Raw genomic sequence first — 22,492 nt, 5'->3', positions numbered from 1 at the left:
TAAAGCGGGATAAAAAATACACGCCAACGAGCTAGTTAAATAAACTTAATCTTTCAAATAGTTTAACAAAACCATCACTTTTAACTAAAAGATCAAAGGTTTGTATTTCGTATGGATTGCATTAAAAGAAATAGTTCTATATGATAAGAAGAAGAAAATCCAAATCAACCCTAAGATGGTTACATTTGAATGTTTAGAAACCTAAAGAAATGACCAAAATAAGTAATACCCACAAAATACTATTTAAAGGTCATTAAACAAATGAATGTATTTTTATAGTATCATAAGATATAAATAAAAGTAAAAGTGCACAAAGTAGTTTTGTTTAATTTTTTATTTTTGTTAATGAAACATAACTAATTTTAGTTAGTTTTATGTACAACTTTCAAACAACAACTAATCAATGATTTTGTTTGGGTTAACTTATTCTTTGTTTATAACATCTCACTATGCCAAAATGAGAGACCCATCACATGAGGAAATTGATAGAACATTACTACTTTTGTTGTATAAAATATGATCATATTCTATCATTATTTTTTAAAATAGATTTGGTGTTGGATGGACCATTTGACCATGGTTTATTATTGATAATTTAAGTAGTTAAAATGAATCCCATTCAAACTATATTAAAAATTAGTCTAATTCAACTAACATAAAAAAATAAAATCAACAAAAGCTTAGTTGATCGGTCGACGTTTTAATGTACTAGTAACTAAGTTTGTGGTTTGAATATCCCTATCCTCAATCGTTGTACTAAAACAATTATATCATATGATATTGAATTTAGATGTTTAATTTTTGTTGTCTAGAAAGAATAAAGAAAAAAAATGACAACAAGATTAAACCAAAAGGATTTAAGTCTTTATTGAGTGTTTTTTTAAAAAAGATAGGTTTTATGGAGTGAATTGAAAGAAAGTATATAATTGAATCTTCTTGTTAAAATTTGGAAGACAGTGTTTTTTTATATTTGTTTTTTTAGTACAATCATTGGGGTCGAGGGATTCAAATATCTTATATCTAAAATAGAAGTTCATGTCAATTATTGTTGAGCTAATATTACTTTGGCAAATATGATATTTGTGTGTGTTTATTTTTATGCTTTCATATTTTAAAATTGAGACATGCCTAACGAAAACAAAAAGATTGATAAATGTGTTATTTTTATTGCATTGTTTTGAAATTAAAACTTGTACAAGAAGCAAGACGTCAACAAAACGTTACTTTTACTTTACTAATTTAAAATATATATTACGTCTAAAAAAATTGAGAAGTTCGGTGATTCTTCCACTCATGCATATTGTTGTACTAAAAAAATATGTACAATTATACATGATATTTATAAAATGATAAATGTAAGAAAATATAACACAAACTTTAATTGAGTTAGTAATATTTAAGACTAAACTCATAATTACAATTAAAAAATATTTAGAAAAAATAATTGAGACACGAAGTTGAGTTATGAAAGTCCGGAGTTAATATGTTCAATGGACAAAATTGTAAGATAAAATTAGTAAATGTTCAAACCTCGATAATAAACATTATTAAAGTAGAGTTTATTTAACACCAACTTCTTAAGTTGGTGGGTCAAACGTCATTTCCCTAAAATCAATATATTCGTACTAAAATGAAAAAATTTTGATTTTTTAACTTCAACGAAATTTATAGCCATAATGATTATTTGTTTTTATGATTCATAAATATATTACCAAATATGTGTTGAATAATTATCCAAACTATGATCACAACAAAGATATGTCTCTTCGGCATGGCCGCTCAATTGCATAACTATCTTAACCATAATACGTTACATGAGTTAGGTTGTCAGCTCAAATTAGGCATCTAATACAACTGTGTGTGCATACGTATGTGTAAACGTATTTCTAGCTGTACAATATTTTCAGTAATAATTATGAATGTATCATAATCACTAGAACATCTAAAAACTTGAGAACTCTTTCACATTACTCGATGCACTAGTTTGACTCAATCTTACACACAACTTCTATGGTAAAAACTCATCTTCGACTACGTACACGATAATGTTTTCGAATCTTAATTTTCCTTAAACCTCCTCTAGCTCGTTTTGTACTTTCTACAAACAAACTCAACAGTTAAACTAAAATCTATAAATAATTTATATGTATGTATATATATTGATTAAGTGATGTGATTGGGAATAGATACGTAAAATGAATTGTTATTATTAAACAATTTAATTACATTAGTAGTTGTCAATTTTGGTAAAGTTTTTGAATTGTGAAAAGTCGGGAATGCCCCTGCCATGTGATATTGTTTGTTTGTGTGGGTAATGTAGTAATGTTGCCACTTGCCTTTGTTTCTATTTGCCTTTTAACTCCTCTTTATTCCACACGACTTCCACGTGGCATATCTTAACTCTAAAATAACAATAAATTATTCTTTTATCTCATTGTTGAAAATAACTCATCATTATCTTAATACAATATTAGTTCAAACGGACCTATCCATGATAGACCAACAAACGAAGTCGATTAATCAAAACTGACCAAAGTAAAAGCGGTAGGTCAAAGATAGGAAGAGATTTTGTTGATGTCGATCGGTTTCAAAAATATTCTAACCGATAACATTTTAAAGAAAATTTTAAAAGCTTAAACTACATTTTGTGTTAAAATAACATTTTCTTGTTGGTATGTACATTTGAAATTTATTCAATTCTTGTCTCAAGTTTAAATACTAAATTGTCACAAATTATAAACACAAACTACTTACTTGTTATCTCTAAGATAAAATCTTGAAGACAATATTAGTACAATATTTGTAGGGATAGGATCTAACGTTTAATGTTCAACCTTTAAAATAAAAGATCATGCTTGCCAATTACGTTTAATTTAAAAAGTAAATATGTTTTTTTTAATTAAATGTAGTAAACACTTTCTTTTTTGCTTTTAATAATAAAAAAAACAAGAAACTAGTATATATATATATTTAAATAAATAGCATAACATAAAGTTAAGAAGGAGTCGAGTGTAAAGTGTTAAAAGAGATGATGAAAGGGGTCGGAGTTTGTGTCGATAGTTTTGAGTAGAGAAAAGTTGAAGAGTTGGTAGGGGTTGGGGTTTGGACCAAATACAAAGAGCATATCCTAATAGGGTTAATGGCAATGATGTTGTTATGAAGAGAAAAAAGGGGTAAATTAGGAGTGTTGGTGTAATGAGGAACTTTCGAGGATCGTAAAAGCATATACTCAAACCTAACCCATCTTATTCCACCACGTGACAATTCACAATAAATAAATTACATATAATGCTTTCTTCTATTCTTATAAATACAAATTGATATATTTATTCATGTTCAAAATATAAATTGTTATGATTATTTTTTTGTCCTAAAAAAATTACGTCTCTTCTGGATTCGTTGTTCTTGATCTAATCATAATTTTTTTTTATTTGACTAAATACCTATTCGAGCATTGTACGAGCTCTAGTATCATGTTAGAGTCCATCTACTTTATAAAAAGTGTGAGAACCTCACTTATCACTTTTGGTTTATAGTTTAAATTGATATAATTATTAGTTGAGATAGTTGCTAATATAGTAATTAAAATCAAAATAATTAAATATATAATAGCAAAATCTATTCAAGTTTATCAATAATAGCAGTATATCACTAATAAACCATGTTACAAATATTAGTCTTTTATTGATAGACTATAAGAGTCTAAAAGTCTATTATTGATAGATTCGACTATATTTGTAATTTTTTTAAAATGTTGCTATATATTTAATTATTATTCATAAAATTGTCACCGATTATAAATAACATTATTGGGTTGATACAAATTCAAAGTTTAAAGATGATAATTAGTTTTAATTATTTATATAATAAAAAAGCAATAAATGTGAAAACTAATTTATTTTATTTTATTTTTATTTTGGATACCGAAATAAAATAACCTTAAAAGGATTAAAGAAGCAAACAAAATTTTGAATAGATTAAAACTTTTGATTTGCTATGTAAGAATTTGACTTATTATTGTTATTATTATTTTATTAAGAAGTGGTTTGTATTGACATAAAAAATTATTTTTCAAAAAAATCAATTTTATTTAAATTTTTATGATGAAAAGTTGTTTAATAGGCCTTCAAAAAAAAAAAAAATATATATATATTTTATAAGTGCTGTCAAATATAAAATATATGGATGAATAAACAAGTAAAAACAAGTCAAATTGAAGCATATATCCTCTACCATTTATGTATCATGTGATTTTATTTGATATGACAAATAAAGTTATTTTGATACTCCAAATTTATCTATAACTTGAGTTGAATTTTTGCAAGGTTAAACTATTTAACATGTATATGAATTTTAGCCTTCAAATGTTTTATTGGAAAAAATTTAAAAACAGTAGATTTTACAAAATATCTACAATATATGGTAAATTCTATTACCGATAGTCATCGATATGCTATAGTATTTAAAGTCTGTCATTAATAGAATCTAAAATTTTACTATAACCTGTAAATATTTTAATTTATTTTGCTATTTTTAGAAATGAAGTTTAAATCTAATTTTTGTCTCAAAACTTTTAAACACGTGTTTTAGTTTTTTAACTTTTTAAAAGTGCATATTTTAATCTTTTTTTGTTAACTATTTATCGAAATTATGAAGTGACTTTTTTATTTAGATGACTAGTCTATCAAATAAGATAATTATTTTTAATAACTTAAGGTTTTAATTTTTAATTAAAGACTAGATGATAAATTGATGTTTTATAGAAAACTAAACAAAGTAACCAAGTCATCCGCGTACAAAACTGTATAAGCATTTTGTGATTTAAGTGTTCTTTTTCTATTCCTATATGTACTTATTCTATCACAAGTAATATGGTATGTTGTATTCTCTAAACCCTCTTTTCAGACCATGAAACCTAAACCTCTTTTTTTTTCCTTTTTCTTTTTTGTACTTTTCCATTTGTTTTACCCAAATATATTATAATTATGCAATTTAATGTTTCTCCAAACCATGGTTAAAATTTCAATAGCCACCTGGGTTCTTCTACGTCACAAGTACTACCCTAAAGAATATTTTGAATTTGTTTGAAGGGTAAAAATATTAATGTAACATCACAAGAAAAGAGAAGTTGGAAATATTATACAAAAGGTATCTACTTTTTATATTGAAAAGAAACTACAACTTTAACCAAATTGCAATAATATATTTTCTCCTGAGCTTATCTTGTATCTTGTATTAGTATTTTCTATAAACTAATTTTTACTGACGTTTATTAAATAATGACAATAAGTTACAATATATATATACGAATATGTTCTCAATTTTTTTTAGTACAATGGTAATAAATTACCAAATGCAAGAAAAGTTCTTTCTTGACAAAGATAAAAGAACAAATATCAAAGATTGTTCAACAAATTGACTCAAAAGATACTTACAACTCATAATAGCAACTAAAAAATTTACATGTGAATCCTGTGGCTTCAATGCAAAGGAGGGATAATCCTCAAGCTAAAAATTTAATTTGTACTTTTTTAGATAATCCTTCAAAACTTGAATAAGAAATTAAAGCACCTCATTTCCCAACTAATTCTTTTACAAAATACAATATTTGTATTAAGAAGAAAAAAAAAAACACCACCAACCCTTTATTATTACAGCAAGAATCCAACTCATGATTGACCAATGAAAAAGATATTGAACTGAACATACAAGAAAATTATTCATTTTCAATAATTGGCTTATTATTAATTTTGAAGCAATAACTAAACTCGTACATTATTTTGCAGCTCCTTCGAATTGATCTCGCAGCTGCTCATATTTTTTGAGCTCAGCCATTGACAACGAGGGAGAGAGTTCTTTTAAAACCTGAGAATAAACAGAAAACGTTCAAATGAAAATTTGAGTCATAAAAAGCATTTATTATGTATAGAAATAGAATTTCAAATGCCAAAGATTCATATGAAAAATGAGAAGTTTGGCCGTGAGAAGTTAAACGCATTTCTACTAATCTCATAGAATAACTCACTTGATCTTTGATATCCATAGATAGGTGACTGTCACGAGTTCGTGACCTCCTTTAGCCATTTATCAAGGAGATGTTTTCTTATTTACTTACCACTAAGTCAACCTACACTTGTTAGGTGGTTATCCTAAACCTATGTTTCAATAATCTATTCTCAAATTAGGCTCCTCAAAGCCATGAACCATACATCTAAACATTTTCAACCTTGACAAAGTGAAGAAAATCACAGCTAATTACTCAAGTCAAGAAATGGACAATGGACCTTCGCAGACTTGACTAGACAGCCATAAATCTTTACCATGCCCCTAACCCTCACTTCTTATAGGGGGGCAGTTCATTCTTTGAACACACGAGGGAAGTTTAAGCAAATATCAATTAAAAACTTTCCTACTAAAATTGGTATTTTTAGATACAAGCTTCTTGATCCTTTCAAGAAATAGTTATCCACCTTCTTTCTCTGAACACTTTAAGAGTGGATATAAGAGATTGAAGGTCTTTTTGCAAGGTGCATTTTCCTTTCCTTTTCCTTCTTTTTTTTTTTAAAGTAAAAAAAAAAAATAGAAAAAAGAAAAAAGAAAAAAATAGAAAACAAGACAAAAATTATTAAATAAAAAAAAAAGGGAACACAGCCTAAAGGGCATCCGTCTAAGGGGTGAGGGGTCCGTAAGCCTAAACCGAGGGTTTGACAAAGAATAATCATATGGGTGCATTTTCTTGTCATTTGGAATAGAATGAGCAATCATACTTTCAAAGCAACGTTTTGAGTACCACAAATAGATATTTGTAAAAAACATGTGTTTTAGATATTGGTATAACTTTTGCTTCCTCAAATTTCTTTTACAACTCGGTGCGCACCCCCACCGAAAAAAAAGTGAAAATAAAAGCCCATATCTTCAAACTTCAGTTTATTAGGATAGATTTCTTTTCCTTCCTGAAGATCAGATGATAAAGAAGAGAAGCCTATTAATAAAGGAAGAAACGTAATGGAGTACCTCGACAAAATCATCATGTTCAACAATAACAGTATCGTCTTGGCCATCAATAGAAGAACTTGAATCTGAACTTATAACCTTGAAGAATGCAGCAAAAAACACAATAATAAGCATATTTTCCAAACACTTGATGAAGAATCCGACAAGCAATACAGTAATAACCAAGAGGATAGAGGTTTACACTCCCAAATGTGAGGTTGAACTCAAACAACCTCAACAATTACATTTGCATTATCTAAGCAAGTACCATATACATATTTTACATATTTTATACAGACAAAAACTTATGTCCTTTTTGGGAACCACCTCTTTAGAAAAGTAATACAAAATTGAGTAGGAAGCAAGATGCGTGCATAAAGTACACAAGACTGACCTTACGCTTGGCAGCATGGAACCAAGCATCAGCACACAAGGCATACATGTCTGCACCAGTGAAGTTTGGAGGGCATTTTTTGGCAATAGAGAGAAGAGAAATGTTCTCGTGCAACTTAAATTTCCGAGTGAGAGCTTTAACAACTCTGGAAAAGATAACCAAATTAAATATTGGACAGACAACAAGTTTACTCATATGCATGAATGTAAACTAACCGTTCCCTGTAAGATGCTTCAGAGTTCACTCCAACATATAGCAACTTATCAAACCGACCAGGACGCAGAAGTGCAGGGTCAATCAGATCTGGTCTATTACTTGCTCCAATGATAAAGAGATCCTATTCAAGCATAATGATACAAACTTTGAGTAAAAGTTCTTCAAATATATAGTTTTCATTAAAATAAAATATGGAGGTAAAAATCAATAAGAAAAAGGTACCTGGCTAGAATCGTTAAGGCCATCAATCTCTGCAAGCATCTAAAAAAAAATGTTATCATGTTAGAAGACCCTCAACTAACAAATGCAGGTTATATTAGTGTCCCTCCTAAATACACTATCAATTTAGCACCTGGGAAACTACTCTGTCCATAACACCACCAGAATCTCCGGACACCCCTCGAGCAGGAGCAAGAGAATCCAACTCATCAAAAAAGATAACACAAGGGCGTGCAGACCTAGCCTGCAAGATATATGTACAAATTAGAAAATTGGAAGAGATATTATGCTCCAAGAGTTGAGCAGCAATTTAACAGAAAAGAGTTCAATTTCCCTTTTTCCACCCAGGGCTCAGCCGAATATTTAGTAGAACATGAAGAATGGCCAACCTTCTGGAAAATGTCTCTAACGTTTTTCTCTGACTCTCCAATATACATGTTGATTAGTTCAGGTCCCTTGACACTCAGGAAGTTTAAAGAGCACTCGGTAGCAACAGCTTTGGCTAGAAGAGTCTTAAAGAAATAGAGAAACGAAACTATGTGAGTAAATTGGTTCTTAACAGGAATAAAGAAAAACAATGAAATCACTGTTACAACTGATAGACAATAGCATACCTTTCCAGTTCCAGGAGGGCCATATAAAAGGACACCAGACCGTTTGCGCAAACCTGAAGAGAACAGATCCTTGTGCAACAAAGGTAACTGTTGAAATACAACAGATATCAGAACAAGTAAACAACATAGTTGACACGATGAATAGTTTGAGTAGGGCTTATGAAATAAGTTATAACCACAACGCAATGGCCAAATGTGATAGTTCACATATAATGTTCAGTTAATAGTTCCCAGCAACATCTTTATTCTGGCCTGAAGTAAGTTCACGCAAGGACATATAAATGTACATTTACAGCATGGTGCAAAAGTTGCACACTAATTAATTAAGCGTTCCTTAGTTATTTAGAGAGATATGATAACCATCGATATAAATTAGTCTTTAGGTCACAGAAACCAATGTCCCACCTGAACTGTATCCATAATTGATTTTTTCACGTCTTCAAGTCCCCCAACATCTTCCCATTTCACATTTGGAACCTGAAAAATAATCAGCTCAGAACTTTTCTTGCATTCAGTGATTAATTACACAAGAGAAGGAAAAAACATGAACTTTTATTATTATTTCAGAGACCAATCGCAGAGAAACAAGTCATACTCAGTAACAAACTCTTTTAGTTTACCTTTGGAGCACCCAGCGCTGATGCATTTCTTTTTTTGGACCGATCCATTGAGGAGCTGAAATCTTCTTTTTTCATTATAAGAGGCTTTTCTTCACTGGATCTATCAGTAAGTACTTGTGATCTAAGTCGACTCTCTAATGTCTCATTCTCATCTTTATTAGTCTGAGAATTGACCCTGGCCAACAAGTTTGCACCTGCATCAGCTACCAAAGCATGTAGATCCCTTGGCATAAAGCCAGATGTCTGTGTAGCAACATCCTTTATGAAATCCTCCACGTCAGTCTGCAAGAAGCATTACCTGACAAATTAAAATAAGTAATTGACATGAAAGGAATGTGAATCAAATATAATATTAGAAAAAGGGGAAATTTCAAAATGGAAAAAGAAAAAAAATACCAGGTCAGCTTTTTATATGAATCAGCCAGTTTCATAGTTTATTGAAAAGCTAGCAAGTATCACCTTGATAGTTTTCAATAACTAACGAGCTACTATGTATATTTTTATAAAAGGAGACAAGCCTCTTTATTATTAATAAACTCAAAGATACAAGAAAGTTTTACATTGCGAATAATAGAAAAGCCTAGAAATAAGAGAGAGACAGAGAGAGGATTAGTAGGTGCACCCGAACATCTCAACTAGGTTGACACCCCATAACACTCTCATCATATCCAAAATACAAGAACAATACTAAAGTCATGAAAAGACCAAAGTATTTTCACCAATTAATTATTGAATGGGGTTCAATAATTATTGAAACGTCAAACCACAACAAGCGAAGTTCCCAAAACATTGGTTAGATTTGCTTATATTTGTACCACTGAATATAGAAGTTTTTATTTAACATGTAATTTACATTTTTCATTATTGGAATAATATAATGGGTTTTTCATTATGGGGATAATATAATGGGTATCGTATTTCAATCATTACAACTCAATATCTTATTGACTAAGTGCAATAATAAGTCGTTTTCATAAAAGCTAAAATAAATTTATTTCAATGATAGTAGCTCTATGTTCCAATATTTGCTATAATTTCTACTAAACAAGCGGTTAAATTGTTGATATATATAACCTCTCAGCTTAAGCTTTTGAGTCAATCAGTGATTAAGTTTCCTATAACCTCTCAGCTTAAGCTTTTGATTCAATCAGTGATTAATATAGTATCAAAATAGAAGGTTTTGGCTCAAACTCTATAATGTCATTTCTTCCTCAATTGATGTTTATTTTCACCTTTTGGGTTTTCTACAAATTTCATGCTCACAAGTGAGAAGTGTTAAATTGTTAATAAAAATAAATGTACCATAAACCATCGGCTTAAACTTTTGGTCAATCGGAGTTTAACACAAACCAGTGGAGGGAATGAAAATCAAGTGTTGTAGAATGGGGAAGGGGAGCTAGTCAGATTCCATAAATCTTGCATGATTTGTGTGCATAGAATTTAAAACTCATTTTTAACGCATTTTCTCTGTACTTTTATATGGCTAGCCCAATACAATGAATGCTTCCCAATTTATAAGAGTATGAAGGCAGAAACCAATCATTTGTCTAGACAAGAATGCAATGGATTTAAGAAGTATTGATATAAATAAGAAAAGAGTTGATTTCATACATCGGGAAGAAGTTCAGGAGTGCCACGCAGGCACTGGGAAAGAATTTCGACCCTCTGTTCTTCAGCCAATGGACCCATTTTTAATTCATGACTGAAGCAACGCCTAATAGAAGTTGGTAGACCTTCACAACTTTCAGCAGCTGCAACTAAAAGCAGTGGATGCCTAAAAGCCTTGCTTTTCTCCTGAAATTAAATAAAAAAAGCATTGATATGAGCTTCCATGAAAGGGAATAAGGATTGAAATTAACATGCAGTTTCTCCTCCTCGTACATTAAAATGTCAATGAAAATGATTTAGATCATTGGATTCTGCATGTTTGCAAAACAAGAATACAAAAGAAAAATTGCATACAAGATTATTGTTTCCTTCTCCTGAATAATGTGCATCTTCCTCATCAGAAACTGGCTCAGTGAATTCCTTTATTACTGAAGCAACTTCAGTAGGAATGCCAAGTTGTTCATTAGGTGAGCCATCATTGGAACCCAAATTCCGAAAAACATCAAAGTGGCGAAGAAGAAGTACCGTTGGCGAGTATCTGATAAAATATGATCACATGACTCGTGAGGATCAAGAACATGCCAAGTATTTTATAGTATAGGACTACAAAATATGGAATATCACAGATAACCACAATGTTGGCAAACTAAGCTTGGTAATATATAATACCATAGATTCTTAAGGAGAAGAAAGGACTGGGGAGGATCACTGGAGCATTGTTGATTTTTGCCTCATCTTACGAGTAGCTTATCTAATTCTACCTCAATTCTATGCTATTATTAACAGCAACAACTAATTCATAGTCATATTCATATCCACCATCAGCCTTAAATTGTCAATCTGTTAAACCAGTTAAGATTCTACTTCTAAAATAGTAATCTCAATATGCAATCACAATGCTTCAATGCTTCACCTGTGAGCCATGTTAAAAGCTTGGGCTAAAGCTGCAGGTGCTCTTTTTTCACTTGAAGCCATAATATCATGGCAGCTAAACTCAACTACATGAAGGCCCAATCTTTGAGCAACATATCTGATCACAGTCCTCTTTCCGCACCCTGAAATAGTGAAAGAAGATGAGGCATGCAGGAGACATGAAACAAGCATAAAAAATTGTATTTCGTATTTAGTTCAATCAGCTCAACTAAGCCATCTCTTATTAGTCAACAGTGCTTAAGTTTCTTTGACCCTCGAATAGTTCAAAAAAATGGGTGATAAAAAGGTTTATGCATTCTGATAATCAATAATAGACCTTCCATGCCATATAATAGAACACTAATTCTATATCTTGAAGAAAGAGGAGATGGACAGAGAGTCGGCGTAAGTATGGATGCCAAAAGCTTCACTGTGTTTGCCTGTACAGGTGCCAGCGTTCTTGGTAAACCAACCAATAGATCAGGAGGGACGGCAGAATGAACAGTGCCTCCAAGCACAAGAGCAGTATGAGTACGATTTATACGAAGAACAGGTTCGTCTGATGGCTCCATTGCCACAACCTGAAAAATTCATCTTCCACATAAGAAGGCTGCAGATGATACATTCCCTGCATATTTAAGCATAAATAGAAGAAAGATGTCCACCTTAAAATAGATGATATCATCACTTCTTTCCCTTGTGCTTTTGTTGCACCTAATGCAAAACGGGGATTTGCAATTTCGATTTATTTGAACACTGAAAATATCACCTCTGGCTAGATACCTTTCTACTTCGAAGTATTTTTGTAGTGCAGAATCAATTACTTCCTGACTATTTTCAGCTTCAATAAATGATATCTCATTTAGAGATTCAAGGATTCCACAAGATGGCACTTTTACAAAAGAAACCCGCAGGTGGGAGGCATACAGTGGCAATGTAGCCAGAGGTTTCAATCCTACTTCAATAACAGAAGGAACGGTCCCTTCTCCAGACGTCAAATCATTGACTCTAGCTTGAAAGTATGATGCTAAAGTTTCTTGTCCTTTGTTTACTAGGCTTCCTAAGCATGATAAATGGAAATCCAGGTTGAACGCCAGAAGGGGAGATAGATAGGCAGTGCCAGAATCCACTGGTAGTTGATCCTTTTGAGGGAAACTAAAAGAAGGAAAAACAAGCATAACATGACCAGAAGAAGATTGTTTGCCGTTAGAAGTACTTTCATTGGTGCATGAAGGATCAAGAACAACTGCCTGAGCAACCCTCTCCGCTTTAGATTCGAGATTCTTCACAAGAACCTTGAAACCAACAAAATAAGTAACCGTTACTGGATTCCAAGGTATTCAAGAAATTCCATAATCAACGCAAGAAAATTACCACTAAAAAAGTTATATGCCTATAGATAGAAAACTGACTGCAGAAGTTTTGACTTCAAATAAAAGTCTAAACTAGCACAACTTCAATACATAAGTCCTTAGCTAGCCAAAACAACTGAAACCCATGAAAATTAACTTAAAAAGAAAGTAGATTAGGCTCATTTGAAAAGACCCCATTATATAATATCACAAATAATATAAAGACGCTTCAAACAAAGAGCTAAGTTAGTAGATTTACCAAAGAGCCTGAAGCTATAGACAGTCTTTTCAGAACGGACGTCGATACCCCAACCACGGCCGAGTCGTCGAAGGAAAACAACTTCCGAGGTGAGTTTTGAATTCCATCTTCGTCGAATCGGAGAATTCCAGTCTGCAACTGCAACTCAGGGGGCTCAGAATCGGTGGAAAGATTGTGTTCTCCGGCGACCGGCAAGGAGTTAAACACGGAGCTGAAGTGGGTTTTCGATGAATTCAGAATCAGAGGTCTCCTCGTCCTCCTCTGCACCATTGATTCCGAAAACAAGAAAACCACCCAATAACTCTACGAATTCAGGTTCAACTTCCGCAAGCGATGAACTGAATCAGAATCAGGATCAGGATCATTATCCTTCGCTATGAAATGCGTGAAACAAATTGGTTGAAATGTTTTATCGTGTAAAGCGCGAAAATCAATGTGAAATTCACTACAAAATTTCCTCTTTGGTTATCAGTTGGCCCCCAGTACCAAGGTCGGTCTCAATTTCACACACCATTCGTTAAAAGTTTCTTTTTATTTTTATTTAGAAAAACTTTTTCTTTTTTCAATTTTAGTGTTCAAGATGGTGTAAATATAAAAATACGCCTTACTTCTAAAGAAATATTTTAGGTGCATCCGAATGCATTAAGTGATTTTTGTCACATAAAAATAAAATTTTAAAAATTGAGTTTTAATCTGGAGATAAAAACATATAGATAGAATTCACCCAAACAATCCGCTCTATTTTGTTGAGGTCATTATTTTAATTATTGATGTAGAAAAGGCTAGTGACATTGTTCCACAAGAAGCTCATAAGACTCTTAAAATATCGAAAGCCAATTTGATAAAAGCTCAAGACGAGACCTGAAATAAAATTTTCACAATCACATATTTTTTTTGATATGTTTGTAAGTATTTTAATTTATCTTCTATATTTAAAAATAGTTTTTCCTTATTATTGTTGTGATTTGGTATATTTCGTAAAAACAGTGTACATAGAGAAGGAGAGGGGGATGTGGGGCAAAGCGTCAAATAGAGAAACAGAAAATGGAAAGATGCTTGCAAGGAGAGGGGGATTTGGTATATTTCGTAAAAGCAGTGTAGATTGAGTAGTTGGGCTTTAGTCTGGGAGCCTTATCAATAAATATAAAGAGAGTTGCAAATATAACAATCATTAATTGACCTATCACTTGCTTTAACAAGTGCTTAAATTATAATCCATTTTTGAACCAGCCACTAAATTAAACACATTTTGTATCTGAAAAATATGTAATACAACTATATTTACTTAAACAGACCAAACAAGCCCTTAAGCAGTTTTTTTTTCTTCTTTTATTCCTAAAAAACAAGAGCCCTTAAACATTGGAATAAAAACTGGAGATTACCCTGGCCCAAAGACACCACGATAGTCTGTCTTCTCTACCCAACTCAACCTCACTATTGAATTTGATCGACCGAAATCAGAGATGAGAAAACTAAGACCATTTCTATTTCAACCTGACACAGCTTTTCACCACCACACACACGCACACCAAAAAAAACAAAAACAAAAAGATAAAGCCTAAGTATGTATACCAACATGTTCAGAGAGGATGTGATGTATCATATAAAACATAGGGATAGTGCTAAATGCAGCAACACAACATGATCAGGAAGGTTTCTCAGCAAGCATGGCCTCTAGAGATCCAGGGTCAGTTATAGGGGCCTTACAAGTGAAGTTTTGGCAGACCAAAGCCACAACTTTATCTGCAGCAAAATTGTTTTTTGCCATAACAGCAATGCTCCTATTGTTTTCTTCCCAAAATTGAAGTTCGGTATCGTCTGTTGGATCGACATGAATAACCTGCAATAAGTTGCCACACAGAGAATAAATCAGATCCAGTTCCAGAATAGCGATTAGGAGGTGTTTGCATAGTCTACTTACAGTCCTATTGGGATCATATGAAGCATGAGCTGCGGCGAGGAAGGTCTCAAACTGTGTTGAATTCTTATGGCCGACCAAGACTACTTGCTTTCTAGATGGAATTGAAAACATACCAGCTGCACAACACAACAAAGGTACAGCCACAGCCATCTCCTTTAATCTTTTCTCGAAAACTGCCTGAGTCACAAAGAAAAGGCAGCGAATCAGTATCAGACATTCAATACAATAGAAATATCCATGGCAAGCAGTCTACTAACCAAAAGATGCTCAGCGTTCTGTCTGTAATAGTTGGACCTACTTCCAGAAACCAGTGAGGATAACCTGACAAGATTGATAGCTGAAACTGAGTTACCAGACGGCTCAGCCCCGTCATGATCTTCTTTCACCCGTAAAATAACAGATTTGTCTTCACCGGTAGTGTTGTAGTACCCTCCACCCTCTCTATCAAGAAACAGCTCGTCCTACAAAAGGAGCCGAAAAGTGATCCTAACTTAATATTGGAATTCTAAAGCTAATTAGCTTAGCAAAGTAACAAGCACAGTGCTTTCTTGCCTGGGTGGCTTGAAGTTCTATTGCCCAGACTAACCAATTCAGTCCACCACCATATTCATAGAGATCAAGCAACCCTCCAATTAGAAATGCATAGTCGTCAAGAAATCCAGGAGCTTTGGATGGACCGTTCCTGAAACTATGTTGTAACCGGTGTGTTTGTTCATCATAAAGCTTTGTCTTGATAAAAAGAGCAGCTTTCTCCGCAACATCGAAGTACTCTTTTGGCTGAAGATATATGAAGACAGTAACCAACAAGTGAACTCCAATGATTCAATTACTTTTGTGTTTTTTATGGGAAGTTGGTTATAAATAGAGAGAGAGGGGAGTGGAGAAGATAGACTATATTTGGAGAGTGAGTTAGGGCTTGAGAGTTGAGATTCGGAGGGTCCAAGTTCCTCAAACACTTGGTTTACCTTGTATTTCCACTATCTTTTATATTTCAATATATTTGGGTCCTATCAGTTATTCTCTCTTTCCGTTGATCTAATGAAAATCCAAAGGCAATTTTAAAGATCTAATGAAAATCCAAAGGCAATTCAAATTTAAGCATATGCACCCTCAGTTAAAAAAAAATGAAAATTCAAGCAAATTCACACTTCAACAATTTTTTTATTTAAAAAAACACGTATAAGCAACATGATGATCCTTGAACACCCTACCCCTTCATATCTGAAAAATGTATAGCACTTGTAGAGTTCGAACCATGATTTAATCTAAACTTTATTAGTAAATATACATATATATTGTAAACACTGCTAATAGGTTCGTCTCAAGATCAGAGGAACCCACAAAACTTTCCACCATCTCCATAAAATCTTAGAACTTGTATTACCTAAAGAAATTTACACTTCCCATGGAGTTATATAAGAAGATAAAAGTAATCTTACATCACAGCCAACAACTGGAAAGTAGAATCTCGTGCCCTCTTTTTCATTCCTAAGAATCTTTGAGGCTCTCGCAAAAGATGAGATTGTCAGCCCATTCCATGAAACAATTACCTATGAGAAGTGCCAAGTATCAGAAGTTTTTGTATGACAATGAAAAGATACAAAAGCACATATAGGTTAAGTAGTTGAATCAAGCAAATGTTTTGCTGGAGTACCTTATCATCAAGATGTGGCTTTGGTCGACGCTCTCTTACTTCAAAAAGTTTTTGCCTACATTCCCCCAAAATCTCAAGATATTTTTCAACAGGCATGCTATGATTCGATGCCATCTCAGATACACTTTTCATCTCAATAAGAACATTCTTTCCTTTAAATTCATCATGAGGATCACTCATTCTAGAAAGATCACAATTTCCTGAAGGCTTTATGTAATAATGCTCCTTGAAGAAATCTGCATGCTCACCAAGTATGTCATCGATCTAAAAGAAGCAAACAACAACGCTGAGAATTAAAAGTTGACTTTTAATGACGAAATAATTTTCTAGTCATATTGAACAATCGGACACTTCACCTCACTTCTCAAACTTCTAAGTTGTATCCTAATTTTGGAAGAACAAGCAAGTTATTGATGCATTGAACGTCAGATTCAGTTTGCATAATTTCACTGACAAATATGGAAAATCTCATAATACTCATTTATCTCTGATCATAACTTCATTTTTTGATGCAAAGAAAATTGGTAGATATTCAAATTAGGCACGTTTCTATTCTACCTTAAGATGGAATTTGTAGGTAATGGGAAGGACAAGTCCAATAAAGTTGAGAAACATACAAAACAGAGTGAGGTGCAGTAAAGCACAAACAAAGATAATGCAAACAAACCTCTTTTCTTGTCCACACATAGAAGGCCCCTTCTTTTTTTCTTGTAGCACCTTCAGATTCAGCACTATCAGCATCCTCTGCGGAATATATTTCACCTTGGGTTCCAATCATGTCTCTCCTCAGATAATCAAGAACATCCCGTGATACCCATGAATAAAAGACATCCTTAGTTATCGAAAAAGCATCCAGATAGACATTTGTTATCTGTCCTTGATCATAAAGCATCTTCTCAAAGTGGGGAACTGTTCAGGATAGGAAAAAAATGCAACCATTTAGCATAACATAACATAGTACAAATAAAGATAATCTAGTCTTCATTTGCACTTCCTCCCAGAAAATCTTACAGGAGCAGAGAAGTTGCAGAACAAAAGAATATGAACAGTTGCAATTCAACATTTCCTTCACAGGCTTCATTACATTTCATGTTTTAATGATGATCCATCTTTGCAACTATTTAAAATTAAAATTGACGTTAGTAATCAACAAGCATGGAAAATTTTCCTACCTAATAAAGTTAAGACAGTGCTAAGCTCAGAATCTAGGGAATAGAGGAAAAACGAACACGTGAACTAAATACTGACCATGCCAACACTCATCCACACTATATCTGTGAAACCCGCCTCCAACATGATCATGAATACCACCTCTTGCCATACATTGGAGACCAAAGATGACCATATTCAGGATTTCCTCTGCTTCATCTGACTTCCCAGATTCTTCCAATCTTTTGGCATAATAAAGCATAAGTTGAGCCTCAACTGGTCTTGGAAATTTAGGAGCAGAACCAAACCCACCAAAATTTGGATCATAGCTTTGAGAAAGCTACAATAAACATCAAATAAGTTCAAAATAAAGTATGTATTTCTGTACTAAAGCTTCCTGCAACAGACTAAGGGACTCTGCAAATGCTAAATAGCAGTGGAACAAGATACAAGAAGATCCAGAATTTTTCTGTTCAAGCAACGTCTCATTTAAACTTCATACTCAAGTTGAAGAGTAAAAACCACATGCCGTATGATCCCCCTTTCTTCTAGTACTACGGAAATGAATGCACATCGACACAAAATTGATCAAGATCAAATTTCAAGGAATTGAGAGCTATACTTGCTCAGCACATAAATGTAATGCATTTTGTGGAAGTTCTTCTGGCAATTTATTGGAACTTGCAGTAGTAGCCAAGGCCTCAGAAAGTTGTTCGATTGCAAAAGTTCCACTCTTGACAAGAACATCTCTTTTATTATCCCATGCATCCTTCACTTTCCTGAAAACATAAAAATACTAAGGTCAGAAGGAGAATAAATAAAATAAAAGATTAAAAGGTTTTAAATCTGAAAATAGAATGCATCTGACTAGCAAACCTTTTAGTAGAATCCATAATATTTCCTGAGCAAATATGATCAAGAAACCAGAGACCATAACAGTGAGAGAAGGGAGGTTTGTGGGGGGAGAGAGGAGCATAGTATGTCTAACAACTTCTTTACCTAAGCACGGTTTTAAATCCAGGTCTTCCATATTTATCATCAGGTGGAAAGTAAGTCCCACCCATCAAAGGTTTCAAATCAGGAGAAAGAAAGACACTGAGCGGCCAACCACCACCACTATAAAGAGCCTGAACATATGTCATGTACACCTGAAATGGAACAGATCTGTTACGTTCAGAAAACCAAAGAAGCATTACCTTCTTAAATATACAAAATTTAAAAAAATTTAACCTCAAATAAAGTTCATTATCACAAGATCTCGATGACCAGCAAAAGCAAAATTTCATGATTACTTAGATAATTGATAGAGCCACTGTACAACGCGATAAACTAGGTTTTAGAAGTGCAGCATCATCCATAGTGCAACAAAGAAAGATAACAAGACCAAACTCAGATTAGCAGCAAAAATATATCTCAAATCCCAAGTTCAACCTCGAGGATAACACATACATACGTCATAAACTATGATCGTTAAGATTTTTTTTGATTTCAACAACACTCGGGTGGGGATTCCAACATTTGACCTCTTGGTAAAAAAATAAATAGTCTAAACAAGTTAAGTTATGCTCAAGTTGGGTGATGAACTTCGCATTTTGAAAATTATCCTCAAATTTGTACCTTATCAACATCTGGCCGCTCCTCACGATCAACCTGCTCCACCAACATATAAAAATATATTAAATACAAAAGAATATTTTGCAAATAAGAAATAATTGTTAGATTAGATATTCAAGGTATGAAAGGAACATCTAATTGATATTAATTTGAGCTAACCTTGATACTGACAAACCAGTCATTTAACAGTTTGGCTACCTCTTTGTTCTCAAACGACTCAACTTCCATGACATGACACCTAATTAAAAAGGTCACAAGTCTCGATCATTCACACATTGCACCATCAAGAAGAAACCATATAAAACACATAGAAAAACAACGAAAAAGACCTCACCAATGGCAGGTGCTGTATCCAACTTTGAAACAAAACCAGCAGGAAAAAAGAACAATGAATCAATCTCATCATCAACCAACTAAAACAACTTTCACCTGTAAGCAAGATTTAGATTTACTAGATAAGAAGATAGGCACGTTTCTCTTTTGGGCTTCTGCAAATGCTTCCTCTCCCCATGGATACCAATTAACCTTAAAACAAAGCAAAAAACCCATCATATGTCAAGATTCCTCCAAATGAAAATTTCTCAACAATCCATCATGTTGAGCTTTTGACAAAATATTAGAAGTGCAATTGTCTCGCATGAAAAAAGTTAAGAGTGATGGGATCCCAACATTAAAAAGTGGCCTACGGCTTTAGTTTCAAAAGGTCCCTGTTAGATACACTTTAAACTAGATGTGCTAACTCTAGTTAAGTTCCCTACTAGTATCTCTAATTTGAGGTGGAGTTAAAAGTGGGGGTGGTATGGTACAAAAGCTTCAGGTGGTAGCTCTGGTAATTGGGTTGGGAGAGTAGTTTCAAATCGTCCCCGTTAAAAACACTTTAAATGTGCTAAATCTAGTTAAATTCCCTACTAATATTCTCTAATTTGAGATTAGAGTTAAGAGGGGTGAGTGGTATGGCACAAAAGCTTTGTCTTGTAATTGGATTGGGAAAGAGAATTATTCTATGTGATTGTAAATAATATGCCCAGGGTTCTTTCTCTGGTTTGGAGTTTTTCCACATTAATTCTTGTATTACTAGTTTTATTGCTTTCTTCGGTAGTTTCTTGTATTCCTAGTTTTATTACTTTCTTCGGTAGTAACGAGAGGTTTTTCTTTTTCCCAACACATCCAGTTTATAACGCTTAAAAAACAACAAACATTCAATTCAATCCAACAACACCTCAGTGTCTAAGACAGTAGAAAATGGAAATACACCCAAACATCAATTCAGGAAAAGAAACAAGTAAAAAAACACACACACACACAGAAGAAAATAGAAACTGAATTACCGGATTATGGGCATGTTGCAAGAGATAAGGACTATGCTCAGTGGCAAGGCGATTGGTGTAACCATGAGAGTGAGAACTACCACCGGAGGACCGCGCAGCCATGGCGAAGACCTTGTGGGGGTAAATGGGTGTGGAGAAACGGAACGAAAAAGGGGAAGAAAGAAAGGGAAAACGTGGAAATGGAAGTGAGGGTGAGATTGAAGAGTTAAAGTGGCGGAGGGAAAAAAATGGAAGCATAGAGGAAGAAGGGAATTGAGAAGGAAAAAATGAAAAAGGTTGGGTTAAAGAGAGAGCGCCATGTGTGTGGAAATGAAGGTCACAACGAGGCAAAGAAGCGATGTGCTGCTTTGATACTGCTTGGAGAGATGAAAAGGATCGTTGGATTCCTCTGTTCATTTGGCAAGTGGAGTGATCATCACTTCATCTTCATCCTTCCATTACCCGCCCAAGAAGGAAAAGAATAAGGTTTTCTATTTCTGTCTTTTTTGTATGAAGTCTAAATCTTTCCCATACCTTTTGGCTGTTTAGTTTTAGTTTGTTATATGTATTTTTTTTTACAGAAATTGATTAAATAATAATGATGATTTTCGTGAAAAATCAATAGGAGTATTTTCAAATTTTGCAGCAAAAATGCAATGAATGGCAATTTTCTTAAAAAATAATGCACAATAAACAAACAAACTATCAAACAATAGAGACCAAAATAGCCTCTTTTAAAATAAATCAAATCATCAAAATAACGTTTAACCTACCAATAAAATTTTGCCCTCGTTTCACATTTGTTCAATTTTAAAGTTAAATTCTACTTTTAAATATTCGATTTTTATTTTTCTATATACTTTTAATAAAGATAAATTTTTAAATAACAAACAATAAAAAAATATTTACAAATGTTGTTAAATTTCATAATAGGACTCAATGACTATTTACATTTCTACTAGTGATTTCAAAACTCTTTAATAAATCTTACCTAGTTTAGATATTTTTTATTATTATCTATTAGGATTTTTACTACATGAAAACATATTATCATGTTATATTATTTATTGAAATTATTTCACAAGCTGCAATTTCCTTGACCTTTTATAAAGGTGTTAAAATTGCTTTTAAAATATAAATTTGTTAGAGTGTTGAATGAAAACTGGTACCTTAATAGTAGCATTGCAACTTCAAAATTTTAAGGATACTTTCATATTTGCAATTCAACCTATATAATTTGAAAAATTATTTTAACAGTGATTAAACATATACTCTCCTTGAAGTCGGTTAAAATCTCTGTAGCTCATATAGCTCATATCTATTGTACCTAAAAACATTTGAATCGTCGAGAACTCCTTTTTAGTTAAACGAGATTTTAAACGATTGGGTAGCCTAGCAAATCATTGAGAAGAATTGAGTCCAACATAAATTTTCCTACTTAAATAGCTAACAATAAATGGTAGTAATATTCCTTCATATCTCCAATATCATAATAGAATGTGGATTGAACTTGTGATAAAAATAGGAAATTTTGTACTCACGACCATATATGTGGTAGGAGGCATCATATCTTCTCTCAACATTAAAACAAATTTAAAAGAAAAAAGAAAAAAGTCAACGCTACGACAATATAAGAGGTTGACATCAATGTTAAGGATAG

At 32.9% G+C, this 22,492-nt stretch overlaps 2 protein-coding genes across 2 annotated transcripts; both read right to left on the bottom strand.

Annotated features, from left to right (window-relative positions):
* Positions 1-5,479: 5,479 nt before the first annotated feature.
* LOC101213891 (peroxisome biogenesis protein 6) lies at positions 5,480-13,709 on the bottom strand. Its single transcript, XM_011661043.2, has 16 exons — positions 13,188-13,709; positions 12,242-12,871; positions 11,914-12,157; positions 11,578-11,719; positions 11,019-11,202; positions 10,668-10,850; positions 9,057-9,338; positions 8,842-8,913; positions 8,437-8,523; positions 8,212-8,334; positions 7,956-8,066; positions 7,826-7,864; positions 7,603-7,724; positions 7,388-7,532; positions 7,015-7,092; positions 5,480-5,865 (listed from the first exon to the last, which is right to left on the bottom strand). The coding sequence occupies exons 1-16, from the start codon at positions 13,455-13,457 to the stop codon at positions 5,776-5,778; spliced, it is 2,802 nt and encodes a 933-aa protein (XP_011659345.1). The 5' UTR covers positions 13,458-13,709; the 3' UTR covers positions 5,480-5,775.
* A 653-nt stretch (positions 13,710-14,362) lies between these two features.
* On the bottom strand, positions 14,363-21,359 carry LOC101214134 (spermatogenesis-associated protein 20). The gene is made up of 15 exons (XM_004136001.3): positions 20,854-21,359; positions 19,978-20,050; positions 19,860-19,881; positions 19,685-19,763; positions 19,529-19,561; positions 18,911-19,059; positions 18,534-18,690; positions 18,011-18,251; positions 17,430-17,671; positions 16,763-17,026; positions 16,548-16,658; positions 15,661-15,885; positions 15,366-15,569; positions 15,109-15,285; positions 14,363-15,027 (listed from the first exon to the last, which is right to left on the bottom strand). Exons 1-15 carry the CDS (start codon positions 21,247-21,249, stop codon positions 14,833-14,835), a joined length of 2,568 nt encoding a protein of 855 aa, XP_004136049.1. The 5' UTR covers positions 21,250-21,359; the 3' UTR covers positions 14,363-14,832.
* Between the last annotated feature and the right edge of the window lie 1,133 nt (positions 21,360-22,492).

This window comes from Cucumis sativus, chromosome 7, assembly GCF_000004075.3.
Source record: "Cucumis sativus cultivar 9930 chromosome 7, Cucumber_9930_V3, whole genome shotgun sequence".
In the NCBI taxonomy this organism is placed as follows: domain Eukaryota; kingdom Viridiplantae; phylum Streptophyta; class Magnoliopsida; order Cucurbitales; family Cucurbitaceae; genus Cucumis; species Cucumis sativus.
This window is presented reverse-complemented; position numbering and strand designations above follow the sequence as displayed.

Bases quoted from the DNA above. Each gene is read 5' to 3' on its own strand.
- LOC101213891 (XM_011661043.2), bottom strand. From the start codon at position 13,457: ATGGTGCAGAGGAGGACGAGGAGACCTCTGATTCTGAATTCATCGAAA. The intron at 10,851-11,018 runs GTATGCAATTTT...ATTTAATTTCAG, and splicing joins GAGAAGGAAACAATAATCTT to GAGAAAAGCAAGGCTTTTAG. The intron at 9,339-10,667 runs GTATGAAATCAA...TGCTTCTTGCAG, and splicing joins CTCCTGAACTTCTTCCCGAT to ACTGACGTGGAGGATTTCAT.
- LOC101214134 (XM_004136001.3), bottom strand. From the start codon at position 21,249: ATGAACAGAGGAATCCAACGATCCTTTTCATCTCTCCAAGCAGTATCA. The intron at 19,764-19,859 runs GTGAGGTCTTTT...CTTTTTAATTAG, and splicing joins GGATACAGCACCTGCCATTG to GTGTCATGTCATGGAAGTTG. The intron at 15,570-15,660 runs GCAAGAAAGCAC...CTCCTTTTGTAG, and splicing joins TAGAACTTCAAGCCACCCAG to GACGAGCTGTTTCTTGATAG.